This window comes from Cryptosporidium ubiquitum (genome assembly GCF_001865345.1).
Source record: "Cryptosporidium ubiquitum isolate 39726 chromosome Unknown contig_24, whole genome shotgun sequence".
NCBI lineage: Eukaryota > Apicomplexa > Conoidasida > Eucoccidiorida > Cryptosporidiidae > Cryptosporidium > Cryptosporidium ubiquitum.
This window is the reverse complement of record NW_021639824.1, coordinates 13675-34578: the sequence shown is the minus strand read 5'-3', so window position 1 is coordinate 34578 and position 20904 is coordinate 13675. Positions and strand designations below refer to the sequence as shown.

The 20904-nt window shown below is 29.9% G+C and overlaps 10 protein-coding genes across 10 annotated transcripts; 4 read left to right on the top strand and 6 right to left on the bottom strand.

The window, feature by feature from the left end:
* Nucleotides 1-1586: 1586 nt before the first annotated feature.
* On the top strand, nt 1587-4376 carry cubi_03305 (Prp5p C terminal EIF4a-1-family RNA SFII helicase; the record flags this gene model as incomplete). Its single annotated transcript, XM_029020318.1, has 1 exon — nt 1587-4376. One exon carries the CDS (start codon nt 1587-1589, stop codon nt 4374-4376), a length of 2790 nt encoding a protein of 929 aa, XP_028874031.1.
* A 748-nt stretch (nt 4377-5124) lies between these two features.
* On the top strand, nt 5125-6792 carry cubi_03304 (glutamate-tRNA ligase; the record flags this gene model as incomplete). The annotated part of the gene is made up of 1 exon (XM_029020317.1): nt 5125-6792. One exon carries the CDS (start codon nt 5125-5127, stop codon nt 6790-6792), a length of 1668 nt encoding a protein of 555 aa, XP_028874030.1.
* A 108-nt stretch (nt 6793-6900) lies between these two features.
* On the bottom strand, nt 6901-7896 carry cubi_03303 (uncharacterized protein; the record flags this gene model as incomplete). Its single annotated transcript, XM_029020316.1, has 1 exon — nt 6901-7896. The coding sequence occupies one exon, from the start codon at nt 7894-7896 to the stop codon at nt 6901-6903; it is 996 nt and encodes a 331-aa protein (XP_028874029.1).
* Nucleotides 7897-8158: 262 nt separating this feature from the next.
* cubi_03302 (uncharacterized protein) lies at nt 8159-11764 on the bottom strand (the record flags this gene model as incomplete). The annotated part of the gene is made up of 1 exon (XM_029020315.1): nt 8159-11764. One exon carries the CDS (start codon nt 11762-11764, stop codon nt 8159-8161), a length of 3606 nt encoding a protein of 1201 aa, XP_028874028.1.
* Nucleotides 11765-12346: 582 nt separating this feature from the next.
* cubi_03301 (uncharacterized protein) lies at nt 12347-13618 on the top strand (the record flags this gene model as incomplete). Its single annotated transcript, XM_029020314.1, has 1 exon — nt 12347-13618. One exon carries the CDS (start codon nt 12347-12349, stop codon nt 13616-13618), a length of 1272 nt encoding a protein of 423 aa, XP_028874027.1.
* A 213-nt stretch (nt 13619-13831) lies between these two features.
* cubi_03300 (cyclic nucleotide-dependent protein kinase) lies at nt 13832-16726 on the bottom strand (the record flags this gene model as incomplete). Its single annotated transcript, XM_029020313.1, has 1 exon — nt 13832-16726. One exon carries the CDS (start codon nt 16724-16726, stop codon nt 13832-13834), a length of 2895 nt encoding a protein of 964 aa, XP_028874026.1.
* Nucleotides 16727-17377: 651 nt separating this feature from the next.
* cubi_03299 (prefoldin like molecular chaperone) lies at nt 17378-18160 on the top strand (the record flags this gene model as incomplete). Its single annotated transcript, XM_029020312.1, has 1 exon — nt 17378-18160. One exon carries the CDS (start codon nt 17378-17380, stop codon nt 18158-18160), a length of 783 nt encoding a protein of 260 aa, XP_028874025.1.
* A 65-nt stretch (nt 18161-18225) lies between these two features.
* cubi_03298 (uncharacterized protein) lies at nt 18226-19374 on the bottom strand (the record flags this gene model as incomplete). Its single annotated transcript, XM_029020311.1, has 4 exons — nt 18226-18282; nt 18349-18514; nt 18585-18782; nt 18887-19374. 4 exons carry the CDS (start codon nt 19372-19374, stop codon nt 18226-18228), a joined length of 909 nt encoding a protein of 302 aa, XP_028874024.1.
* A 235-nt stretch (nt 19375-19609) lies between these two features.
* Nucleotides 19610-19837, bottom strand: cubi_03297 (uncharacterized protein; the record flags this gene model as incomplete). Its single annotated transcript, XM_029020310.1, has 1 exon — nt 19610-19837. One exon carries the CDS (start codon nt 19835-19837, stop codon nt 19610-19612), a length of 228 nt encoding a protein of 75 aa, XP_028874023.1.
* A 628-nt stretch (nt 19838-20465) lies between these two features.
* cubi_03296 (uncharacterized protein) lies at nt 20466-20813 on the bottom strand (the record flags this gene model as incomplete). The annotated part of the gene is made up of 1 exon (XM_029020309.1): nt 20466-20813. The coding sequence occupies one exon, from the start codon at nt 20811-20813 to the stop codon at nt 20466-20468; it is 348 nt and encodes a 115-aa protein (XP_028874022.1).
* Nucleotides 20814-20904: the final 91 nt, after the last annotated feature.

Sequence of the window (20904 nt, the reverse complement as noted above, 5' to 3'; positions counted from 1 at the left end):
ATGAGAGTGAGTGAATGAATGAGAGAGAAAGAAGGAAGAGAAAAGAAATCTTGATTTAATTTATTTCTTGGTTGATATCCTCTATGTTTAAAATAGTTTAACCAAACAAATGAGATCCTTTCCTCCAAGCTCACAAATTTGTTTTCACAAATGTGAGGTTGTTGTTCTCTCCTTAACTAACCAGATATTTAACCAGTTTCTGGGTAATTAATTCTTTATCTCGTTTCTTGTTCCCTTTCAGCTCCACTTAAAGTATATTTTAATATGTTTTCTTATCATCTAGTAGACGACCATAAATCATGTACTGTTTTGATTGTGTGAGGGATATCTCTTGGGCTTATAAATTAAATTAACTAGTTACTTGTTTTATTAATACTAATGATACGTGTATATATATATATATATATATATATATATATAAAATATTATATTATATTATACTATATTAGATTATATTTTAATATATATATATACATATATATATTAAAATATAAATTAACTCATATATTTAATATATATATATACATAATGTATATATGCAATAAATTCTTTATTTTTACTAGACTTGACTTGAAATTTCCGCTTATAAATTTATTTATATTAATAATTAATTCTTCCAACAGTTATTCTAATCCTCTTTATATCTTTATTTTACTTATCCGTTGCTCCTATTTAAATTGCTTTATTTAATTATCTGGTCCACTATACGTATTTCTTTTTTTAATTCACTGTGTTGCTTCGACCCCTCCAACTTTCTTGCATTATTACAGTTTTTTCATATTATTTTATATATGTTCCTCTATTTAACGATTACTTACAAGTCTACTTCATCATATCGCCTTACCGAATAATTTATTCTCATATTAGCATGCTCGGTATTTTGTATTATATATTATCTCCCGACAATGAATTCCCCGCCCAAAAAACTCCCCACATTTGGCGGGAATATTCTTTGTTAATTTACAATAAAATATGCATAAAAGGTACCCATGAAATTTTAATAAGAACGAATCTATTCTTCTTCAGTTAATTATTTAAATATTAATATTTTAAAGATTTTTAAAATTGTTTTCAAGTTACAAATCTTCTATTTTATTTACAATATTCTTTCAATTATGCTATTTATATTAATCAATCTTGTCCATATTCAAAATGTCCAAATTTATAAAAATGCATGCATATTCATTATTGAGTAACCAGATTTTATCAGAAATAAACTTTCTTATTTTTTGATTTATATTCTTTTAATTATCCCAGCAATTTTAATTATTTCTATGATTAGACTAAAAGAATTTGTCATCTCAAAATTTACCGCCTACTCTCTTAATATAGCCTTAAATATAATTTGTTTTAATTGAACTTGAAACAATAGAAAAAGTTGCTTGAAAACTCAGTCTATTCTTTTCTAATACTCTACATGCCATTATAGGAGGAAAAAAAGAATATATAATCAATTATTAAATAATGAACTGTTATCTTGCGATATAATATAACTCAGATAAAAAAAGTACCATAACTTCCAATTAAATGGTATTAACTAGTTTTTCTTCTATATTAAATTTATCAAAAAGATTTCAGTTGGAAAGATGAATGATTTATCCATTGAAATGCAAGATTCTGATCTCAACTCCATTCAGAGAAATAGAATATCCAAAATTTACTCCTTATCAGAATTACTTAAAACAAACGAGTTTAAGGAAAAAGAGGAAGTTTCAATTAATTCAATTACTCTGGAAGATATTCAGAAACTAAATTCGGAAACTGTATCAGATCAAAAAAACGACCAAGAAGGTCAAAAAGAATACCATCTTGAATTTATCAAAGCATTAAAAACTGGTAATCTCAATAATACCGAAAATACAAAGCAATATCTCAATCCTTCAGCTTCTCAATCAGAATCAAAATATGATTTCGATGATAAATTTGAATTTTCTGATCAGGACAATGATTACTTTGAAGAAGACGATGATCAGAATGAAAGTTATTCATTAGGTCATTTGAATCCAAGCATAAGTAAAATTGATGAACTTCTTTCTCTTGATAAGAAGAAAAGAATTCCTGAAATATACCATGATCAATTTAATTATCCGCCAATCATTAAAAATTATTATAAAGAAGTCAATGAAATTAAAAAACTTAAACAACATGAAGTTGACCATATTAGAATTACCAATAACGGTATCCATATTAAAAAAATTAAAAATATTAATAAAACTTCAACTGACCTAAATCAGCCATATTCTTCTATTAAGCCAATATTAAACTTTTCACAGTGTGGATTACCACTTCCAATCCATCATTACCTTAAAAAAAAAGATATAATTAAACCATTTCCAATTCAAATGCAATCAATCCCAATATTAATGTCTGGATATGATATGATTGGTATTGCAGAAACTGGAAGTGGGAAAACCTTAGCTTATATCCTTCCCCTTTTAAGACATGTACTCGTACAGTCAAACAATAATTATCCATTTAATCCAGAAACGAATATCCAAATTAATAAAAATGCTAACATAGTTAGAGCAATGATTATCATTCCAACCAGAGAACTTGCTCTACAAGTATATAAACAGACTACTCAGCTTGCAAATCTTGTCGATCTTACTACCAATATTATCTGTGGTGGGCTTAGCATTAGTCACCAACTTAATAAAATTAGATCAGGTTCAGACATTATCATTGGAACTCCTGGTAGAATTATTGACATTATGGCTCTCTTACATAAAAAAATCATTATATTTCAATTTATTTCGTTTTTAGTAATTGATGAAGGTGACCGATTATTTGATATGGGTTTTGCTCCCCAACTTCTTAGTATTATAAGTATTATAAGACCTGATAGGCAAATTGCAATATTTTCTGCAACTTTTCCAAATATTATTGAACAATTTACAAATAAAATACTTCATAATCCAATACAAGTGATTGTTGGGAAAAAAGGTCAAATGAACCAAAATGTTAAACAGTATATTGAATTACTTAATAATGAAAATGATCAATTTCTGAGATTACTACAACTTCTTGGTGAATGGGCTGAATTCGGACTTATTGTCATTTTTTGTAATAGACAAACTGATGTAGATGAGTTATTTGCCAAACTTATTCCTTTTGGTTATAATTGTCTAACTTTACATAGTGGTCAAGACCATTATGATAGGCACTCCAACTTAACAACTTTTTCAAAGACAAATATTAACTCCAATCCACCTCCTCCATCTGGTCAAAACATTCTTATTGCAACTTCAATATTCTCAAGAGGACTTCATGTAGACAACATTCTGCTTGTAATAAACTTTGGGGCTCCCCATCATATTGAGGATTACATTCACAGAATTGGAAGAACAGGGAGAGCTGGAAATTTTGGTACTTCTTTTACTCTCTTATTACCAAATGAAATACCTCAATCTTTTGATTTAATTGAGCTTGCTATGAAATACTCCAATAATAATACTTCAAATAGACATGTTACTGGGAATTTAAAGAGTAATGATGGCAATAATGGTAATAGCACTATTATTGACAGCTTTGGTGATGAAGATAGCACCATAATTATTCAACCAGAAATTATCCAGCTTTACAATGAGCTAATCCAAAAGAATAAAAACACTTCTTCAATATCCAGTAACACCTCAGCAAAAAAGAGAATCCGGAACTTTGGGTTTGGAGGTAAAGGATTCAAATTCTCAAAAAATGAAAAAAGCTCGCTTCAGCTTCTTAAAGATGATACTAAAAAGGCACTTGGGCTCATCCCTGATACAAATATAACCGAGGAACAAATCTTTATTAGTTCGAACTATGATGATGATGCAAACAATAATAATAAAAACTCAATTTCTGATTTCAATTTACCACCGCATTCTGAAACAAGTCAAATTACAGAAGCTGAAAAAGCTTTACAACTTGCAGCTATAAACGCCGCAAAGCTTAACAGTACATGTAATATCCAAAACCCAAATATAATTAGTGTCACTGATCATAATAATCCCAACTCAATCACTATTCCAAATAATCTTCATCAAGTAATTAACGGGAGAGTCATTGGAATATTTGAAATTAATGACTATCCTACTCATATAAGACAAAAAATAGTCCATAAAGATATCATTAAATCCATAAATGATAACTGTGGGGTTACTTGCCAAGTTAAAGGTATATATATTCCTCCAGATTCTTCCAGCCCATCAACTAGCTCAGTTCATATCAGCGAGAAGAAGAAGTTATATATTGAAATTAACGGGCCAAACCATCCAAAGGTCCAAAAAGCCATTCACGAAATTAATCTTATCATTTCTTCTATCAAACAACAATCAAACATTATAAAGCCATCATTTACTACTGGAAAGTATACTCTTTCAAATCTTATAAAAAAATAATACTTTTTTACTTCAAACTAAATTTATTAATTCATATTTAAAAAATTCCATCTGTGCCTCATTCGCGCATGCAATTATGCATACATGCAAATATATTATTACATAAGTGCATGTGGACGCATTAAATTATTTTTTAAAATTTAATTCCATTTAAAGATTATGCCAATATAAGGAATATTTATTGTAAAATATTTTTTACTAATTTCTATATATTTTTAGCTAGTACATAATATTATTAAAAACTAATCCATTACTATATTATATTTTATTCCCAAAATTTTAAACTAATTTCACACCCTTTTTCTATTCATCAAAAAAGTCTGGGTACCCATATTTTAACACGTTGAGCGCCAATATTGTCCCCCCTCTTTTAATTTTAATTATTTCTTAAATATACATTTTAATATTAATTTGACTACCTATTCATCAATATTATTGACTCACAGCAAAATCAAATAATTTTAATAATAAAAGAAATAATTAATAAGAAAGCATTCTGTTTAAAATTTAATATTAATAATTCTAATTTTAATTATTAATATTTTTCAGTAATTTTAAGTTGTTATTACGAGTTACGGGTCATAATTAATTGTTAAAAACCAGAACCTTGTAATTATTAGTACCAAAATTATTCAAATTTATACTTATTAATAGTAATTACTTCTAATTACCATTATTATTTTTGTTTAATATTCCAATAATTGATATTTTAACCCCCAACTAACGAATATTCAATAATATATTAGAAATGTCTACGAATAATAAAAATAAACCAGATAATAAATCAAAGACGGGGCAATATGAAGGTAAACTTCCAAATGCCATTCAAGGACAAGTTGTAACGAGATTCCCTCCAGAACCTTCAGGATACTTGCACATTGGCCATGCAAAAGCTGCTCTGTTAAATTATTATTATGCAAATAAATATGAAGGTAAATTACTGTTGAGATTTGATGATACCAATCCAGTTTTGGAAAACGAGGAATTCCAAGAAAGCATTGAAGCTGATTTAAAATTACTTGGAATTACACCCTTTAATGTTTCGTTCACTTCAGACCACTTCGACACTATTATGAATTATTGTGAAGAAATGTTTAAATTAGGTAAAGCATATGTTGATGATACATGTGTTGAAATTATGAGAGAAGAAAGAGGTAAAGGTATTGAGAGCAAAAATCGCAATAATTCAGTAGATGAGAATCTTAGACTTTGGAAAGAAATGATAGACGGAACAGAACATGGACTTAAATGTTGTGTTAGAGCAAAAATTGATATGCAATGTAAGAACAAATGTATGAGAGATCCAGTTCTATACAGATGTGTGCTTACTCCACATCACAGAACAGGAACAAAATACAAAGTCTATCCAACATATGATTTTGCATGCCCAATTGTAGACAGTATTGAAGGAGTAACACATGCTCTGAGAACTAATGAATACTCTGATCGAATTGAACAATATAATTGGGTCATTAATGCTTTAGGATTAAGACCAGTCGAAATTTATGAATTTTCCAGACTTAATTTTGTCAATACAGTCCTTTCAAAAAGAAAACTGACTTGGATTGTTAATAATGGATTGGTAGAAGGATGGGATGACCCAAGATTCCCCACCGTTAGAGGAATTATAAGAAGAGGACTTTCTCCTAGTGCTTTATTACAGTTTGTTACAGAACAAGGGCCATCTAAAAATTCCAATCTTATGGAATGGGATAAACTCTGGACTATTAATAAACAACTTATGGATCCAATTGTTCCAAGATTCTTTGCAGTTGGGCAAAATGCAGTAGTTTTAAATCTTAGTGAAGCACCAGAAGAACCATTAATTAATCAACGTGACCTACACCAAAAAAATCCTGACCTTGGTAAAGGCCAAATAGTTATGTATAAATCAATATTGATTGACAGGGATGATGCCACTCAAATTGCATCTGGGGAAGAAATTACACTTATGAAATGGGGGAATGCAATAGTAGAGGATATCTCGCAAATAGATAAACAACCTATCGGCATTTTTGAAGGCAAGCTTAATCTTGAAGGTGACTTTAGATCTACTAAGAAAAAGATCCACTGGCTTGCAAACCTACCTTCAGTATTAACTAAATGCATTATTAGAGAGTATGACCATTTAATTAATAAAAGAAAGCCAGATGATGGTGATGAAATACAGGATCTTGTTAATACCGACTCTCTTTTCGAAACGCCTGCATTTTGTGATCCACTGATTAAAGATCTTAAAGCTGGAAATAGACTTCAACTTGAAAGAAGAGGTTACTTTATTGTAGATAAACCATTCTGCAATGATAAACCAGATGAGCCTATTATACTTATTAAGATTCCAGATGGAAAATCAAAGGCTTCTTCAACGATCTCATCCAAAGTTGATGCTCAAAAATTGGCAAAAGGAAAGAATTAGATACTTTTTAAAATTATATATTAAATTTATTTATTTCATTACCTATTTTTATTTTAATATAAAATAGTATTTGGTCTATCCATGAATTTATTGAAATTATATTTAGTCTCATAATTTTTTTTTGTTATATTCTGTAGATATTTCCTTCCAAATTTGATCATATTCTGTCTCAAATCTACTTTCTGGAGAGACACTATTAAATGAGCACGGATTAAAATCTGGGCCAATATATTGTTGATCCTGCTCGTTAAATGACATAATTTCCATAAATGCTGGATGAAAGTTCATATTGGATGCATTCAAATTCCAGCTGTCAACAGAATCCCAAATTGAATTAATATCTTTTTGTACTAACTCTGGAATATTGTTTATTTTAGAGTTACTTAATGTTGAATTTGGGCATTTTGACTTTAAAAAAGTATTCTTTTTACTTTTTGTAATATCTAAATACGATTTTGGATTTTTAATATCATAATTTGGCTTCTTACCATTTACAATATTAGATAATAATAAATATGGATCCTTTAAAATACCTTGTGAATTATTTTTCGCTACTTCTTCAATAGATTGCCTTACCCTTTCCGGGGTTCTAATCTGTTCAATACCATGTGAAAAAGGACAATAATATCTGTTACAATTTGGATATAGAGAGCACTCTTTAGTCTTATACATTAATGGGTGATATAATTGTTCTTCCTTTGAATGGGCAAATGTACATAACTTTCCTTTTTTGCATCTTCTTATCAAATTCATCTTCTCGTTGCTCTTTATAAAACATATTTCTGGACATAATTTTGGTGAGTAATAATGATCATTTGGATTCCTTCTTTGCCATGTCAAGCAATGACTAAAAGGACAACTGTCAGAGTTCTTGCATTTTCCTTGCAAATGAGAAGTGCATACCACAGTTCTAAATACATACAATTCGTATATCGTTAATAAATAATGTCTTTTATTTGAGTCCTCTGATCCATGAATATTGCAGACCAAGGTATTTTTTTCATTGCACAGATTCAATATTTCTTTTTGATTTACCTCATTTTCCATTTCGTTTTTAACAATAATACTTCTATTTTTAGTCAATGAATTGCGATCTTTTCTCATAATTTATTTAGAAATAATTTATTTCAGTTTTTCCATCCCTAAACTACAAAAAATTTTATTATATTAATTATTAACAAAATTTCAATTAGTCATTCCTCCACAAGGAGTCATTTCACACGTCACTATTTTTCAATTTTATTGCCACGTAATGCGAATATACCGTTAATGTTAACATTTTTGCATGCATGTATCCACATTAAAAAAAATAAAAATAATAAATTATAAGTTAATAAATAGCCGAATAAGAAAAAGGAAGCCTAAGCTAATTAAACGATCTATATTCATTTGAAATTGTTTTTAACTTTGATAAAGCAGATTTTAAACTAGAAATATTTTGATCATCAGAATCATCACCTCTGGTTTCAATGGTTGGTTGAATATTAATTGAACTACTATTTTCTATAATAGAATCGGATTCATCATTATCATCATCAATGTAATCGCTCCTTTTTATTTCTAAGTCATCAACTCCACATGGTATTTTTTCTATTGACTCTCTGGAAAATCTATATTTATCCAAGTTAATGCCGGACAAATATTTACCCTTAATAATACTGCTATATTCACTTTTCTTAGTGTCCTTAGAATTTAATTGTTTCTGGAATGCTAATTGTTGACGCAGAATAATTAGTTCACTTTCTAGAGAGCTTACTTTAAATAAATAATCTTCACATTTAGAATTAATCTCTTCCACTTTAGGTTTCCAGACTTTTTCTATTTCTTCTCTAGCTGCGGATTTGATGTTTTTTATATCATCTTCTACTTTATTAGAAAGAAACTCACACTTTTCCTTTAGAGTCTTAATCTCCATATCCCTAGCCTCAATAATCAGCTTTGAAGATAAAAGGTTCATTTGGTTAGATTGGGCATCTTTTTCGTATTCTAATTCCAATTTTTGTTTTTCTTTAGATAGTTGTATTACCTGTTTTTCTAATAGTTTTGTTTGTTTATAATAACGATATAATCTAAGCATCATTGCTGTACCTGTCATTCCCTCTAATTCTCCTAAGCTTACTAAATCATCGCCATTCATTTGAGGAGGTAAATAACGAAATGCAAAAGAATTAGTATCTTCAAATTCAATATTTTCCTGGATACTCACCATTTCGTTTTTATCCTGAAAAACATTTTTTTTAAATTGAATTAATGATTTTTCCATTTGATTATTTAAGCTTATATCATCTTTTTCAGAAGATTGTAGCTTAATTCGGTTCTGTTTAAAAGATCGGATTCTTCCTTGAAGCTTCACAATCTTGTTAAAACTATCACTCTCATTCTCCACTTTAGTTATTTCTTTTGACTCTTCAAGAACTTCCAATTCTTCACTGAATGGTTCAATATTTGGCTCATCAATATTGGTTCTTGAGTTTACCAATTTTTTGATACTATAATGATCAATATTCCATTCTATTTCGTTTTCCAAATTGGCACTAGAGGATTCACCAAAAGTGTAACAGCTCATTACCTCATCATTAAAATTGTAACTGTGAATATTTAAATCTTTTTCAACTTGATTGACTGTAATTTTTTCTTTTTCTATCTTTTCATTCAACAACCTCTTAAGATAGCTTATCTCTTTTACAAGTTCTGACTTCTCTAAAGAATATTTATTTAATTCTGATTCAATTCTGTCTGAATAACTCCTCCACTCCCTATCTTTCAATACAAATTCTTCAACTTGACTTGCCTTCTTTAAATATAAATTGTATGCTTTTAAAACAGTAGTTGCGACAATGCTAAGAAGAGGTTCTCCTTCACTGAAACCGCAGGAATCAATGCCATTATTGCCTCTATTTTTAATTAAATTATCAAAAGTCTCCGTAAAATGTTTTGGTTGGTCCATAAAGTTCAATACAACACGTCTCAACTCCAAAATCTCAAACTTTAATTCAAGCAGTACCCTATTCAAAAATTCACACTTTCGGCTTATTAAATAACTCCTGCTTAAATCCGTTTGTTTAATTGGCTTATTTTTAATATTTTCCATCTTATTCTCAATTTCAATTTCCTTAAAATCTGTATTACTAATTTCTGGATTAACTTGTTCACATTCTTGAGACTCTTCAACCTGGTTATTTGCACTCTTAACAAAATTATTCAGCAATTTTGGAACAAAATTATAATCCTTAAAAGCCAAATCATACAAACTTATGTCATTCTCACTTTTGATCTCATCTTGAGTTATTTGAATATTTTCTGACATGTAACTCCCCACATTTATTTCAGTAATATTACCGGTATTTACATGCACACACATATTTCCATCCACATGAGTTTGAATAGATTTATCCAACTTTGACTCAAAGTTTTGATCAATTTTTATTTCAAGTTGATCAAGCTTTTCGATATTTAACCGATTTTTTGGGCATATTATTTGAATATTAACGTTATTTCTGCTCAATTTGAATCCAGGTTCTTCATATCTCTGCTCTAACTGTCTGGCCTTTACTTCCATTGTGTCAATTTCATGCATTGAAAGTCGTGTACTAGTGCAAGAAGAAATTAAAATCGGTTTTTGAGTTAAATTTCTGATATTTGCAACAATTGACTTGTTTTTTTCAATTTCCAACTCTTCTATTAATTTTATTATATTTTCCTTTAGCAAAGAGTTCTCGGAAATCAACTGGATGACTTCTGCATCATTCCGAATTTCCTGAAAATCCTCTTTAATATGCATGCAAACCTCCAAATTAGTTTTTAGGTTTTCTGGAATATAGTCAGAAGTATATTTTCTACTTTCAGATACACCTACAAAAATAGGAACTGAATCACTATTGATCAATTCTCTACCTTCCTCGTGTTTGTAACCTTTAATTCTACTTCCGCTTATAACCCTCTCAGTTTCTAGTCTTTGGAGTTTTCTCATAGCCTCAAAATACTTAAGCTTGTAGCTTTGAAGCTCCAAAATACTATTTTCACCAAAGTATCCTAAACTTGAATCATGGGCATTCTTTTCTCTTAGTTCCTGTTTAAGACGTTGATTCGCACTTCTTTCTGCCTCAAGCATTATTTCCAATGACTGCTTTGTAGATACAAAATCAAGTTCTAGCTTCTCGTAGTTTTGCTTTGATTCTGCTAAAGCCTCATCTTTCTCCACAATTTCCTTCCTCAGCTTTAAGTGGCTTTCTTCACTTTCTTTAATTATTTGCTTAAGCCTAATAATCTCAAGCTTAAATTCCGATTTCTCATAACTATAGGTTGTATTTAAGTTATCCAATTCCTTCTCCTTAATTTCAATAAGAGAATTTAATAAGTCAATGTTCTTTTCTGTAAGCTTTTTATCATGGGAATTACCATTTGAATAATTATAATTGTTACTTTTTGGCGAAATTACATATGGAGAGATCGGGGTAATTACCGAAAGAAATTCATCTTTAGAAGAATTAATACTTCCGCTACTATTCAGCTTCCTCTTTCTTACTTCAGTCTTTGAACCTTTTTTCCCAAATTGATCTGGTAAAATCAAAATGCTGCTCAACAAATTCTCAGCTTTCATTCCTTCATTCGCGCTATTAAACCTGCTCATTTCACTTCTGACTCGTCTAATGTTCTTACTATCACCGTTTGAGCTTTTAACACCATAGTCTTCATTTAAAATATTCAATTCATTCCTATTTACAGAAGCAGATTTTTGAATGCTAATTGAACCAGAATGTTCTAACTCCTCACCAAAAGCAACAGTAGAAGCTCCTGCGACATCACTACTATCTAAAGATTTGCCTCTTGGTTTTTGTTTTATTCTTAATTTTGGTTTTGGTTTGAAAAATTCTAAAAAAGGTTCATCTATTTCGGGAGGCCTGTCCAAATTATTCAAAGCTTTAAGGCATAATTCGTCGTTGTAGTCTGCACTTTCTTCAAATTCACCCATATTACTCAGCTCTAAATAATATCTATTTTATGAAAACGCGTGGTTATTGTATTTCTACGTGTTTATCACAACTGTACTTATTTTCAATTATCTGCTCTCCTTTTTTTATAAGAATTTCATTATATCACACACAAAATACATCAGTACTTGCTACCTGGAGATTTCTTCCAATTTAATCTTAATCACAGTTTAATATTCAGTATAATTCTTTTAATTTAATTTCTATTATTATTATTCCTTATATCTCAATTTTTCCCTCTTTTCCTTTATTTTTAATCTATTTGCCATTTAACCAGCTTTTCTCCCCACACCATAAACAGCAAAAGTGCAGCTTGGCGCCAGCGGTAAATGGGTATTCATTAAAGGCAAATTTTAGATAATTGCTTCCATTATAATTTAAATAAATTCTAATCAAACAAAAGAAAAAAGAAACGAATAGAAACTGCAAGAGGGAAACAAATGAAGTAAATGAATCCGAAGATCTATTGTTCTGCTTCAATGAGTTGATTTATCTTTAATTATCTAGTAAATCTTATCATCGCTATAGACAGTTATATAAATATCACCAATCAACTTGGAGATATGATTCTTTCCATCCTCACCTATTTAAAAGAGCTACTTGTTCCTAAAGGGTCTTTTGGAAATGGTCCAAATTCAAAACTCACCGAAATTGTAGCTTTGATTATTATTTCTTCACTATTACTACTTGGATTTTATTGGGCTCTGATATTCTTCTTCATCTTTCTTAAGACTGGTCAGCTGACAAATATATCCACAACAATAGCTGTGTATTCGAGGTTAGAAGTTCCTTCAATGACTTTATGCTCTCTTCCCCACGTTTCCTTAAAAGATAGTATATTAGATGCTTACACTAATGACCGACTTAAAGTTATCTTGATATACAGACATGCAAATAAGAATTACTTTAACTTTAATCCAAAAATAAGACGATGCTACTGGGAAAAACAAAGCTTGAACAATCATGAACAATGCTTATGTATAGATATGTGGAACCAGAAGTTTTTTAGTAAAACCAATGCTATTTTAAATCCTCCGTTTTTTCTTTTTCAGAGACAAACTCTCGATGGTTTTGATGCAGATAGCATATCTATTGGAATTAAGTACTTGAAACCAATCAATTCCACTAATAATAACAACTCATCATCTTCAAATGATAACTTTATTTTTAATCACAATAAAGTTAACAATATTACCAAAGAAAGTTCTTCCATTAGTGAAATATTAAAGATTGGCATATATGACCAACCTATGATCATTGCAAATCAACATGCAGAATCTGTAGAGCCTTCTTGGTTCTACTCTAACATTGGGAATTATGCTCAAGTTTCATTAAAATTGCTTAAGAATTACGTTTTTGACGTAGAGAAGTTTTACTTCTATATAATTAAGGGTTATGTTTCAAGACAAGAAAATGAATATGAAATAGTAGTTTCACAAAAGAATTTTAACATTAGAACACCTAAAAGGAGACCAGAAAACTGTAGGATGCCCTATTGGATTAAGATTATGAACCAGAGCTTTTACCAAGACTTAAATATTAAAAGGTGTATTGATAATAGCAGAGGTTCACGTCGGGAATATGAAGTTGCAAGCTTTACTAAATTCCAAATCAGCTTTCGTGATTTTTCAGTAACTGAAGTTTTCAGACTTAGTGGGGCATCTGTAATTGCTTCATTCCTTACACTTACAGTTGTTTGTCTGTCTGCATTCAATAAACAACTCATTTATGAGCTACTTTTCCCTTACTATGAAGACATAAATGCCAAATATACAGTAACTACAATTGCTACATTCTTTTCATTTGGTTATTTAAAGAAATATACTGAAGACTAATATGCCTAACTTATAGTATAAAATGTAACTTAGATATAAATTTGTGTTTTGTATTATTTTCTCCAAAACTAAGATAGCCCCCACATTTCCCATCTGTTCATGCCTTTCTTAGAATGTTTTTTGTCCATTACTTTCAGAACATTAAAAACTGTAAATACTATAATACCAACAACTCAATTTTTTGTATGATAGACAAAAAAAAATCATAATAACTTAGAACTCTACATCCCAATCAAACTCGTCGATCTTGTTACCTCTTACATTACTAGATTGACCTCTGGTACCACTGGAATTAATGTTCAGATTCGATTTAATATTGGAATTTTTGGGACTTAAAACCTCTAAATCCTGAATAGCTCCAGTTATATTTTCAATATTGTTTTCGCTCCCTGCGTTCTTTGCAAAAACACGATATTTCCTAACGAGTGGAGCAACATAACTTCGTCCCAACAACCTATCAAAGTTGAAGTCTTTGAAGAAAGCATTATCTTTAATTTCTTTATAACCTGTAGCTGAACATCCCATTCTGACCTCTGGGACCCTACATAATAATCTCTTTATTATATTAACAGTATCTACATCATTCAAATGTCTTGGGAACACCAACTTTGAAGTCAAAATGTCCTTGAAAATCTCTAAATGGTCAACAGCATCATTCCCAAATGGAAGATATCCACATACAAATTCATATAAACAAACCCCAATAGCCCATGCATCGCAACTTAAGTTATATCCTTTTCCGAGAATCACCTCAGGAGCCATATAATGTGGTGTGCCTGCCAAAGTATAACTCCTACCAGTAATCTTCTTTGCACACCCAAAATCAATCAGTTTTATATAACCTTGAGAATCCAATAATATGTTTTCAGGCTTCAAATCTCTATAGACTATAGATCTCTCATGCAAGTATTCCAGAGCTAGTATTATTGAACCTATATAAAACTGAGCTTGGTATCTTGTTAATAAACCAATTCTTTGTATTGCGTCGTATAGTTCACCACCAGGAACTAATTCTGTCAGTAAATATATGTTTTCTGTGTCTTTAAATGTCCTTACCAATTTAACTATAAATGGATGGTCATTGAGCGCCAAAATGGACCTTTCCAATTTTACATGTGCCTGCATGTTGAGCGCCAAAATTCTGGACTTGGAAACTTTCTTAAGAGCGTATTTATTTCCAGACTTAGTATTTTCAACCATATATACAACTCCAAATGTGCCTTTTCCAATTGTTTGGACTATATTTAAATCGCTCATTTGTACTCTAGTTTCTTGTAACTTGATTCTTTCATCCAGGTATCGTCTCATTGGAGGTTCCACAATCTTTAGAAAGGCTTCTTTATCTACGGTCCATAGATGTACTTCAGGGGTTGCAGCCTCTATGGTAGCAGATCTCAACTCATCATATAGGAGAGCTCTTTCACCAAAGTAGTCATTCTTTCCAAGATAACGAATAAACTTGTTATTTCTGTAAACTGCAACTTCACCTGATTGTAGGATAAAGAAAGCTGTTCCTTTGTCACCTTGTACAACAATTTTCTCACCGCTGGTGAATTTGACAAGCCTTAGAGATTTTACTAAAAGACTTAGTTGTTGTTCTGAGACGTATTGGAAGACAAAACACGATTTGATTGCATCTCGTTTTCTATTAATCTCAAGCCCAACATCAACATTCTCATCTCCAAAGCACTCAGAAAGCATGGAAGATGTAATTACTCCAATTGTAGAATCAGTTTTCATCTCAATCTTGCATACAAAGGGAATTTTTGGATGAAACACAAAGTCATCCCCGAAGTAGTCTCCTCTTCCCAAGTTAACATTTATATAATCAGAAAGTGAGTAATTATTAACAGACCCAATAGATTTATCTATTACCATAGAAGTTAAGCTGCTAGCCCTTCTAGAAAGCCAATTTGATGGAAGAGAGACTTGTACTTCTCCTTCTAAAATAATAAAAGCTCTCATATTCAATGCCTTAGTTTCAGCTCCAGACAATATCACATTTTTTTTAAAATTCTTAATAGAAATCTTATCAAGTAGTATCTGCATTTGATTTTTAGTAAATTGCTTGAAGATTGGAGAATTTTGTAGAGATTGTTGAATTAAGTTCTTGCTCAAAACTTGTCCTAAGTTACCTAAAATCTGAGTCAGAACTCCCCTATTCAAAGTTAGACATTCAGTTGTTGCACTTGCAATTACAGTTGCTGATCTTGGTTCGTCAAACATGAGGGCTCTCTCTCCAAAAGCGTCCCCCTCATTCAAAGAACGGATATATTTATCCTCAACAAAAACTCCAACTATTCCACTTTTAATCATATATAATACATTTCCTATCTCTTTTTCTCTTATAATAACTTGGTCCTTAACAAAGATCTCTCTAACTAAAGCTTCTGACAAAAGATTCTTTTGCTTGTCAGTTAGCCCTGAAAAAATTGACAAGCTTTCAATGAACGTTCTGTTTTCTTCGTAATTTCGGGATGAAATTAGTCTTAGAGTATCTCTAAATGTGGATCTCCCTAGTCCCCACAATCCTCCCTTTTCAATCACAAGAATAGTAGCACTTCTTGGAGTATTATGAATAAGTGCCAGCTCTCCAAAAGCTGTTCCTCCTGACATAGTGTTGACTCTATTTCCATTAATTTCAACCCCAAAACTTCCTGAAGAAATAACAAAAAAGTAAAAACCGGATGCTCCTTGTTCTATCACCACCTCCCCTGCTTCATATTCATAGTAATGCATAGAGCTAACCAGAGTAGCAATTTCTGATTCATTCAATGAAGCTCCTACAACGTTCCCTGCCAAAGCCTTGGAAATAGTTTTGATGTCGTCATCCGTCTTTTCTCTATCTTTTAAATGAGATTTGACCATATTCTGTTCATAATCTTCCTCCATTCCCCCACCATTATTACTCAGACTAGTCAGATTCCTGCTTAAACCACCAATTCTTGATTGAATATTTGCCTTCTGTCTATCTCTATAGAACACCATCTTCTCTTCAGGTCGTTCAATTTCTTCATTCTCCTCTTTTGTTGGCTCTTCAGATGGTTCATCCTTAGATGTTTTTCTAGCAGTCAATTTACTTGTTTTTAACTTTGTTAGGAATGCCATTTGATTATTTCCATATTGGTACTCATATACAAGTTTATTATTGTTCTACTATTGTATGTACAAGTGTGTGTGTACGTTTATAACTATTAATTATATATTTAATTTAGGAAAATTGTATTTGTTTTAAAATCTGAAATACGCTTTAAATTAATTTTCCACTAAAAATTTGAAATGCTAGTATACTTGCCTTTAATACCTACTCTCTCAATAATCTTTACAATTTCGATTTATTTGCTTCCTATTCTTCTCTCTAACAAATTTTAAATGTTATATTTAGACCAAAAATATTTGAAATTTGCCCCTTTATTTTTATTTGGTGATATTAATTATTGAAAAACTTCGACTATTAACTTTTTTTTTATTTTCATGCATGAGGTTTTAAAAAAAATACACGTATGGCGCCATTTTTTTTTTTTTTAAATAAATTTATTTTAAGAGTCAAAAGAGATAAAAAGGTATTAAGAAAATTGGAAATAACCAGTAAAATTGGTGGACTAGATTAATTTAGTAGCATTACTTTTGAGATCTTTGAGTTTTTTCTATAATCATCTAATAAAAGCATTAAGCTAAGCCAAAAATAAACAAGTCTAGGAGTTTAGAAATACTAAATACAATTCAATAGTTACTAGCGAGAAAGTTAATCTAGCATAAATGTCAATTAGCGATTCATCTGTAATATACAAAAATAAGGAGGTGCTTGAACATGAAATTTCGGAACTGAATTCAATGATTTCGGAATTCGAGCAGGTTTTGCAGGTACTTAAAAGACTCCCAAATAAGGTGCAACACGAAATTATGGTTCCTTTGGGGCCACTAGCATTTTCTTCAGGGTATATTATAAACACAAACAAAGTTCTCATGCATTTAGGTTCAGATTTATATGCAGAAAGAACAACTTTTGAATCACAGAAGACAATTAATAGAAGGCTTTCCCAAGCTAAGGACTGTTTTGAAACTATGAAAAAGAACCTTTCTAAAATAGAAGAAGCCCTTAAACTAAAAGACGAATTTTCTGTAAATAAGGACTCATATCTCAAAATTGAGGCTGAAATAAAGGAAGAAATGACTCAAGGTGATGAATTTATTAAAAATATTACATTTAAAGATGGAACAGCTGAAATCAGAGAGGAAATTAGCGAAGATGTCGATATATCTAAAAATTTGATTCCTCCACCTCTATCTTCTGCTATGAATCAAAAACCTTATATTCCAGACTCTCATGTAGAGGAGCAGGACTCAAAATTGGGAGAAGAGTATAATGAAGATAATATGGAAACCCATATAGAAAGTGTTCTTGAGAAGAAGGACAATAATGAATTAGATATTTTAGAAACAGAAATTTCGAATTTGAATATTTTAAAAGAACCAAAAGTTTTCAATGATAAGGGAAAACCTATTTCTATTTTTAAGCAGAGAATGGCAGCGAAAAAGTAAGATTAATGGATTCAATAATTTACATATTAAGTCAAAATGATACTAATTCAGGGATTTTTTACTTTTTATGGTATTATCCATCTATCATTTGTATTTTTCATGAAATCTTTAATGTTTTGTTCCTATAAAATTATTTTAGATTAGTTAAATAATATAAATTATTATTATTATTATTATTATTAACTTACGCTAATAATATCTGGATAAATATTGCTTAGACTCTCTAAATAAAGCTTTATAGGGATTTTTCTGAATTCAGCTGGGACGTCTTCTCTATTTGAAGTAATGAATTCATTTTTTTCTATAGCTCTAGTGATTGGGTCAGTTTCAGGTCCACATCTGTTTGCTTTCATCCTAAATAAATATGCAAATAATGATATATATTACATGATAATTTTAGATATTTTAGCCTTATATAACTTACCATCCCATATATGATCTAGCTTCGTATTTATATCCTTTATTACATATCACATAAGGAACTCCAGTTCGGTTCAAATCGATTAATGTAATGGGACATAACTCTTTGTCAATACTTCCATCCTTAACCATTGCCTGAATTCTACTTAATAACTCTTGTGCTTCAATTCTTCTTCCTAGTCTGGAGGCACTTTTCGATGGGCTGAAATTTAAATTTTATTTAAGATGGAAAATAAAAAAAAATTAATCATATTTAGTAATTATGATTTTAAAAGAAGAATCGTAATGCTTGTCTTATTAACTTACTTAGAATCAGAGATTGCAGATACAACAAGTGCTCCGAATCCCAAAACTGTTAATCCTCCAATAATGGATAAGACAAGCAATTGAGGAAGTCTTCTAGGTGGCCCAATATTTTCCTTCAACTGTTGTCTTATAGTTGAAATACCATTATAAATAGCTGGTCCAATTGGTTTATCCAAAAAAACGGAATCTATTTCACTAATTAATTCTGGATACATTACAATATTAAGAGCAGGTTCAACTGAAACACCCCATCTAATTATAGCTCTGTTTTCACTTGCCAAATATACAAAAACTATATCGTTATTACAATTAACATCTCTCATATTCCAACTTTCCAATAATTTGTTCGTAATTTCGCCCCCATCTCCTAAACTTGATGAAAGGATAGCAACACCAATATTATATCCTGCCATGTTTTCACCACATTTAAGTACAGCAGTATTCTTGATATCTTCCAGCAGAGTATCAATGTAGTCTCCTTCTTCCATGGACAATAATCTGAATGGGTCACATATATGAGTTGAAACTCTTCCTTTTCTGCCACTGAATTTGTTTAAATTAAGTTAAAGTTTTCGAATTAAAGGGAAACACATTCAAATATTAATAGTTCTTGGGGGGGAAAAAATTAATTTTATTCCAAAGTTGGACATTCAACTATTTTTTTTTTTAATTTGATTGTAATTTCCCGATTATCTTCAAGATATATATTTCTAATGTTTTGACTTACCATTTTTCTGGGTTATTTAGTGGATTGGGGAAATAAGATAATATATTTTCATTATTAATTACATCATTATCTTCTTGTAGAAACCTAAGTTGAATATTGGGTTTTAGACTTGAAAATAATTGAAAACCATCAAAAAATTTGCCTCGACTTGTTTTAATTCCACTAATTTTATCAGGGAGTGTGATGAGACCTAATAAAAAAATACTAAAAAGATATTTTTTCATTTTCTCATGCTAGTTTTATATATTCTTTACTGAATTGTTCTTTCCCCAGAAGACTATGTATTTTTTTTTTTAAATATGATTATCCACGTTGCATGCAACTTTTTTTTAAACTAAATGCAAACTTTATGCATGCAATTTTGCTTGTAATAAATTACATAATATTAAAAAGTTATTTGACAGAAAAATAGAAAATAATCATTATTGCCATTATTTTTCAAAATTGTTTTATTTTTGGTGAGCCAAATTTTTAATTATCAATTCAACAAAATTATAATCATTAATATTATTATTTTGATTACTAATATTTTTGTTTGTCATTTTTCCATAATTATGAGTAACCTTTTTCTAATGTAATTATTGCCAACATTCAAAAAAAACAAATTTATTACCGGTGTATTATATAACAAAAAGCCATTTTGTTTATTATTAACTAATTTATATATACAAATTAATTATTTTTGGCAAATACATGCAATTTGCATGCGTAATATTGTTTAAAAAAAATTAATATTTGGAATGGGAATATAGAAAAACAAGAATAGATAAAAAAAAAAAATAATTTAAAAAATTGAATATAAATAATAATTTCTAATTATATTAAGTTAATGCGAAAATATCTAATAATCCATTATGTATTTACAAAATGAATTTTTTCAGTCCCGATATTGTATTTTGAAAGTTTATCATTGGAGTGTTTTAGGAATTTTAACAATTCAAGTTGACTACATTTTAACGGAGGAGCATCTTCTTTAGTTGGATTGTTCCTTAAATCATCGCTTTTTTTTCTTTCAACTTCAAATAGAGTTAGGTCGTTGTTTTTTGTATCATTAATACCAGAAAATGCTTCTTCTACAGTTTTCAATGCATTATTGCGTATTTCAGCAAGCTGACCTTTTATATATGGAATTACTTCTTCAGAATTCCATTCAATTTTTATTCCTTTGTATTTATTTTCATTACCTAGACCCATTTGCATAAAATAAATACTATAGGTACTTTTTTGAAACACTGTTTAAACTTTTCTTTGCTCCCCCAGAAAAGATCCTTATCTACACGAAAAATCTCCT